Source organism: Octodon degus, unplaced genomic scaffold (assembly GCF_000260255.1).
Source record: "Octodon degus isolate 3935 unplaced genomic scaffold, OctDeg1.0 scaffold00032, whole genome shotgun sequence".
NCBI lineage: Eukaryota > Metazoa > Chordata > Mammalia > Rodentia > Octodontidae > Octodon > Octodon degus.
In genome coordinates, this window is record NW_004524608.1 from 8187059 (window position 1) to 8193118 (window position 6060).

At 37.7% G+C, this 6060-nt stretch overlaps 1 protein-coding gene across 1 annotated transcript in view; it reads left to right on the forward strand.

The window, feature by feature from the left end:
* Nucleotides 1-6060, forward strand: part of Grb14 (growth factor receptor bound protein 14) — a 77635-nt gene that overhangs the window by 49534 nt on the left and 22041 nt on the right. The window contains exons 6-7 of the mRNA XM_004629864.3: nucleotides 3843-3953; nucleotides 4143-4238. Of these exons, the coding sequence (XP_004629921.1) occupies nucleotides 3843-3953; nucleotides 4143-4238 (207 nt within the window). The remainder of the gene's footprint in view (nucleotides 1-3842; nucleotides 3954-4142; nucleotides 4239-6060) is intronic.

Consider the following 6060-nt stretch of genomic DNA (forward strand, 5'->3'; position numbering starts at 1 on the left):
TTGGGTGCTCCCGTGTTTAGTGCATACGTATTTATGAGTGTTACCTCTTCCTCTTGAATTTTTCTCCTAACCAGTATATAGTGGCCTTCTTTATTTCGCTTGATCATTGTTGGTTTGCAGTTGCGACTGTCTGAGAATAGGATTGCTACCGTCCTTTTTTCTGATGTGCTAGGGCATGTAGTATTGTGTTCCATCCTTCGACTTTCAGCCTGTGAATATCTTTATAAGTTAAATATGTTTCTTGTATACAGCATTTTGTTGGTTTTTGTTTCCTAATCCACTGTGCCAGTCTATTTCTCTTAATTGGTGAATTGAGTCCATGTACATTGATTGTTAGAATTGAGATGTATTGACTTACGATTGACATGTTATTTTCCTGTTGTCTTTTACTCCTTTTCTCCTGTATTTACTTGCTTGCCCTATTTAGTTGGTTGCTTCTGATCTCAGTCGTGGAGTTCTGATCATTTTGGTCCCACTCTAGAACATCTTTCAGTAGTCTGTGTAGGGTTGGTTTTGCCATCATGAAATTCTCTAGTTGTTCTTTGTCTTGAAAGTATTTCACTTCTCCATCGAACTTGAAAGAGAGTTTTGCAGGGTATAGTAGTCTAGGCTGGAATTTGTTTTCATAGAGGACTTGAAGTACTCTGCTCCATGCTCTTTTTCCTTCATGGTTTGTGAAGAGAAGTTGGCCGTAATTCAATGGGTTTTCATTTGAATGTGATCTGCTTCTTTTCTCTAGCGGCTTTCAGTAGATTATTCTTGTGCTGAATTTCTGGGATCTTGACTATTATATGTCTTTTGTCTTGGCGTGTTTTCCACTGGGTTGAGGTTCTTTGGCGTTCTGTATGCTTCAGTTACCTGAATGTCAAATTGTTTCCTCATATTTGGGAAGTTTTCTGCTATTACTTCTGCCCATATTTTTTAATGTCATTTATATTGACTCCTTCTTTCTCGTTGATGCCTATTAGTCTCACATTGTTCATCTTTGCATCATCTTGCAAGTGATGGATTATTTTTTCCAGCATCCTAGTTGTTTTTAAGAGATCTTTTCTTACCTTTTCACTAGCTGCACCAATGTCTTCAAGATCTGAGATTCTGTGTTCTCTTTCACTTAAACGATTTTGCTAGTTTGTGATCGAGATTTTAAATTCCTCTATATCTCTTTGACTGTGCTTCATGCGATCTATTTCTTTTCTGTATTGCTCATTCTAGGAATCTGTGATTTTTCTAATTTCCTCTATTTTTTTTTTTATCAATGTCTTCTTTAGAAGCAGTTATAAATTCTTTTACTGTAGTGTTTTTTTCAAACTGGTTTTAGTCCCTATTTTTTGTAGTTTATTCTTTACTTCAGATACTATGAGTTCAGAGAATTCTTTTCGTATTTCAGAAGGTTCCACTTTGAGTTCCTCTATAAATTTCTTCTATTGCTTATTTACTATCAACGCTATTAATTCATCCATTTGAGCTGAGCTAGTGTTCTCTGCAGTTGTTCTGGTTGGCCATTGGGTTTCCTTCATATGTTTGTTCTTCTGATTCTTTGCTGCAGATGTTATTAATTCAGGGATTTCTTTTTTCATTTCCAATCCGAGTTCCTCTATACCTTTCTGCAGCTGTTTCTTTATTTCAGAAGCCGTTGATTCATTGCTTTGAGTTGTGATTCCCAACTTGTTCTGTGTTAGTGTCCTCTGCACTTGTTATGGGTGGGCTTGGTTTCTGAGATTGCATTTTGTTCCATCTTGTTGTCAGTTTGTGTAGCACTGTCTTCTGATCTTTCTTGTAGATCTTTGTTGCAGTTATAACTTTAGCACCTACTGAAGTTCAGGTGCAGATCTACAAAGTTTGGATTTATCCAACTGTGCCTGGCTTGGGTCTGGCTGCTGTGCTTAGCTCCTTCCTGCTGCTGCCCTTGGGGGTGAAACTGTTGTGCCCCTCTGGCAAGATGTTCTGCTGCTGGACTAGCTGAGTGGTTCTGTCCCCTACACTCTCTGCAGAAATTGCAGCTTCAGGCTTTCACCCCAGGCTGTATGCCAGGCCTGAGCTGAGTCTGGAGGGGACAAGGTTGAGTGGGAGGAGTGGCACCTCTCCCACACACTCACTGGGCCTGGGCTAGTACAGGAACCGGGGGTTCCCGGAACGGGCCAGAAAGTCCTACTCGGAGGGTGGGGTGGGGGAGGTGCTGTGGAATGGTCAGGTGCGTCCCATGGGGGTGAAAGAGGGTCTCACCCATGCTCCTGGGCTGGGCTAAAGTTTTATTTTAAAGAGAATACGCATTGATAGAGAAAACATTAGAAATGAAACAGAATTTCAAAAAACAAGATGATAGGAATTAGAGTACCTTTATCCTTTTTTTTCATTGTTCCAAAGGCCTAAGACTAGGTCTGGGCTTTTTTTTTTTGTTTGTTTGTTTGTTTGTTTGTTCATTTGTTCTTGACATGGCCCTTGCTATGTAATTCCGTTGGTCTTGAACTCAGTATGTAGTCCAGGCTGGCTTGGAATTTGTAGTGATCTTCCCAAGTGCTGGGATTACAGGTATGCACCACCATGTCTGGTGAGATTTTTTTTTTTTTAATAAATATTCTTACTGCCATATGGGCCAGGGGAGTTAAGAACCATAGTCCTTCATTACATTAAAGTGCTTAAGAAAAATGACTTACAGTAAATTCTTTCCCCAACCAGTCATCTGAGTTGGTGTAGCCTAGTGGTAAATGATAGTGAGGTCACTTTGGATTTGGATAGGGCTACTCTTATTGTTCATGTTCTGGGTGTTCATGTGCCTGTGTGTTTGAGTATGGCTGCTCAATTTGAGCACACATAGTGTCATTAACATGCAGACAAGGATTCAGGAAGTCCAGGGTGAGCGCTGTGACTGTATCTTTAACAGGTCCCCTGGTGCTGTGCATTCCTGTGTGGTCTGAGATTACCTGATTGTTGGCAATTTCAGAGAATAAGCGCAGTGTTGCTGCTGTTTCTTATACTTCAACCAGAGATAAACACGTCTCCGAATTATTAGCATACCAGAGAGCAATACGATTCAGTGATTTTTTTCCTATCCAGCTCTAAATCTTACGGATTTCCCAGAGAAAGTATAGCTGTCCATGGTTCCTCTTTACCTTGAAAATCAGCCGAATTTCACTGTAGGTGATTTCCCTTCACTCACCTGGATGGATATACTTCTTTTTGTAAAGTAAGGTAGTTATGGTTATGTGCCCTGCCTGGTTTTTGCTGTGGTATGTTTTGCGATGTGAGGAATGACTGTATCTGAAAAGAGCAGGAATCATCTCTTTCTTCTGTTTCTTCTCTAAGTACTACAGAAGCTGAAATCAATCTCTTTCCTTTGAAAAGTTGCCACTTTCTTAAATGGGGATTAAAAAAAAGACGGTTTGAAAACCCGTTCTTTGCTATCTTTTTTCCTCTTTTGGGTTCCTTGAAATGCTAAATGTACTAGAAAGCTTAAAAAATATATATACTTGGGTATTATGTTTGTTAAGTATATACTGAGATACATATGAATACATAAATATTTATAACTATATTTCTATATTTCCAAATATATATAATTGGAAATTAAATCATAAACGGATTACCATTTGTCAATTTAAATAAAACTGTGTATAGATCCTGTTTATTTACAAAGAAAAAGTAATTTAGTTTAGTTTTTTTTTTTTTTTGCAGTTGTTTTTGGTCTTGGTTTTTGTGCTCTTACACTGAGATTTTGTTTGTGATAATTTTTGCCCAAGGTATATATTATGTAATATAGTGGAATTGCAAACAGAATATTGCAAAATACATATCCATTTCAACACATGTAGTGGTCTGATCTCATCATTTTTCTTTTTTTCAAGGAACCACGGCATTTGCAGTGTTTCAGTGAATTTGGCAATAGTGATGTTTATGTGTCACTGGCAGGCAAAAAAGCCCACGGAGCACCAACTAGCTATGGATTCTGCTTTAAGGTACAGGCTTAATATTTTGATAGATGAATAAAACAAGCCTCAGTCTTTTAGGTAAGCTTGGGTTTCTTTTAATTTCATTTTAAAAGAGAGAGCTTTCTCATATATAGGAGAATTTTAGTGGCTTTTATTTCAACAGGTTTTACCTTCGAGATATGCATTAACGATAAACAATGTGCTGTGGCCTTCTAGCCTAACAAAGCGGGAGGGCCCCGAGACCTGAAAATGCTCTGTGCAGAAGAAGAGCTGAGTAGGACGTGCTGGGTGACCGCCATTAGATTGCTTAAGGTAATCTTGTTGAAGGTGTAAGTGTCTTTCTATTAAATACTGTGAATACCGAAAGAGCTGGCAGTGTCTGTGTTTTCATATGTGCATGTTCACTGTGGTTCTGTGTGGCTGGAAGAGGAAGAAGGGGAGGAGTCATCTCCAAGTGTATGCATCGATCTTTTGGTGTTGGGCAAGTGTTCCTTCTCTGGAGAGGCTCTGAGCTGTATTTTGCAATATATAACTAAGGAGTGTCTTCTCTGTACAGCTTGGTGGGCTTTTGTAGAACACTGGCATCACTGCAATGTGAAATGTGTTCTGAAATGTGCCCCCCGGGTATGTGTAGTGCTATTATTTTATGTACATGTAAATGTTTATATTGCTTTCTAATAAGTAGAACTAAAATCACTGAATATATTTCTCTATAAATGTATTTTAAAACATCCACTTAGGTACAGAGTAGATGTTATAACTTCCATAAGCATATTTTTTAAAATAAAAAATATTGAGGGCTGGCCAGATAGCTCAGCAGATTAAAGTGCTTGCTGAGGCAGAGGCAGGTATGGGGGTTTAATACCTGGTGTACTATGCCAGCCCCAGCCCTGGGGCGCACTGAGGCATTGGATGAGACTGGGCGTGGTGGCATGCGCCTGTCATTCCAAGTGCTTGGGAGGCTGAAAAACAGGGAGGATCACTATAAGTCTGATCTGTGTAGTGAGACCCTGGAGATCCTGTACTAAATACATTAAAAAATAAAAAAATAAAAAAATTTAATGTGTTGATGAACATTTAGAAATGAATAAAACTGTTCTACATATACTTTGATCTTGAGACTATTAGATATACATATTTATATTTGAAATTTGTATGCCAGCAAATTTGACAGAACTTTGAATTTATAATTATAAAAATTATCAACATTTCTTTTTTATTTTTAATCCTTTTTATTTTTAAAGAGAATACAATATGGTAAAAGAAAAAGAAAAAAAAAATAGAAATGATACAGGATTTCACCAAACACAAAAAATAGGAATTTGACAATGACTGTGTAGTGCATAATACTATTTTCTAAATAGTTGTTTAGATTACCAGAAATGAGCATGCAGGATTGGAAAAACAAAAAAGAAAAAGGAAAAAAAAAGTATTAACTGCTCCTTTTAGTGGACCAGCAGAAATCAGCAGGTCAGTTATCCAAGCTAATCTTGCATATGCACAGAAATATACCTTTTCTCCTTTTTTCTTTTGTCCTTTTCCTCATCCTAGTTTTTCCTTCCCAGTGAGCAGATTCTTTCCCTTTCACAGTATCTAATATAACTTTCAGATTTTAATTACTCTTTCCAGTTCTTACACTAGCAAGACAGTATGACATCTGCACGTGCAGGTCTGATTTACTGCACTTAACAGTACAACCATTTCTTTTTGAAGGCAACACTTTGGTAGTCACAATTGGGGTAAAAATTGTGGAAGTGAAAGAATGTGCCTTTTTGTGTTAGTCATCTTGATGCTGCTGAAGGTAACAAAACACAGAATTTACCAGGTTTCTTAAGCCTTTAAACTATGGATTGTTTCCAGGATTTATTGTTACATAGTGTACTATTATAAACATGGCTGTGGCATATATTGGTGTGGTCTGAGGCTTTTAATTCTTTTGGGAAGATACCAAGAAAGGGAATAGGTAGGTCAAATGGAACTTCTAGTTTTAGTTTTTTGAAGAATCTCCTTACTGATTTCCCCAGCGGTTATACCCTTCTACACTCCCACTGACAGTGAAAAAGTGTCTTTTTTTTTCCTGTGCATTCCCACTAGCATTTGTTATTGATTGACTTCTTTTCTTTTCTTTTCTTTT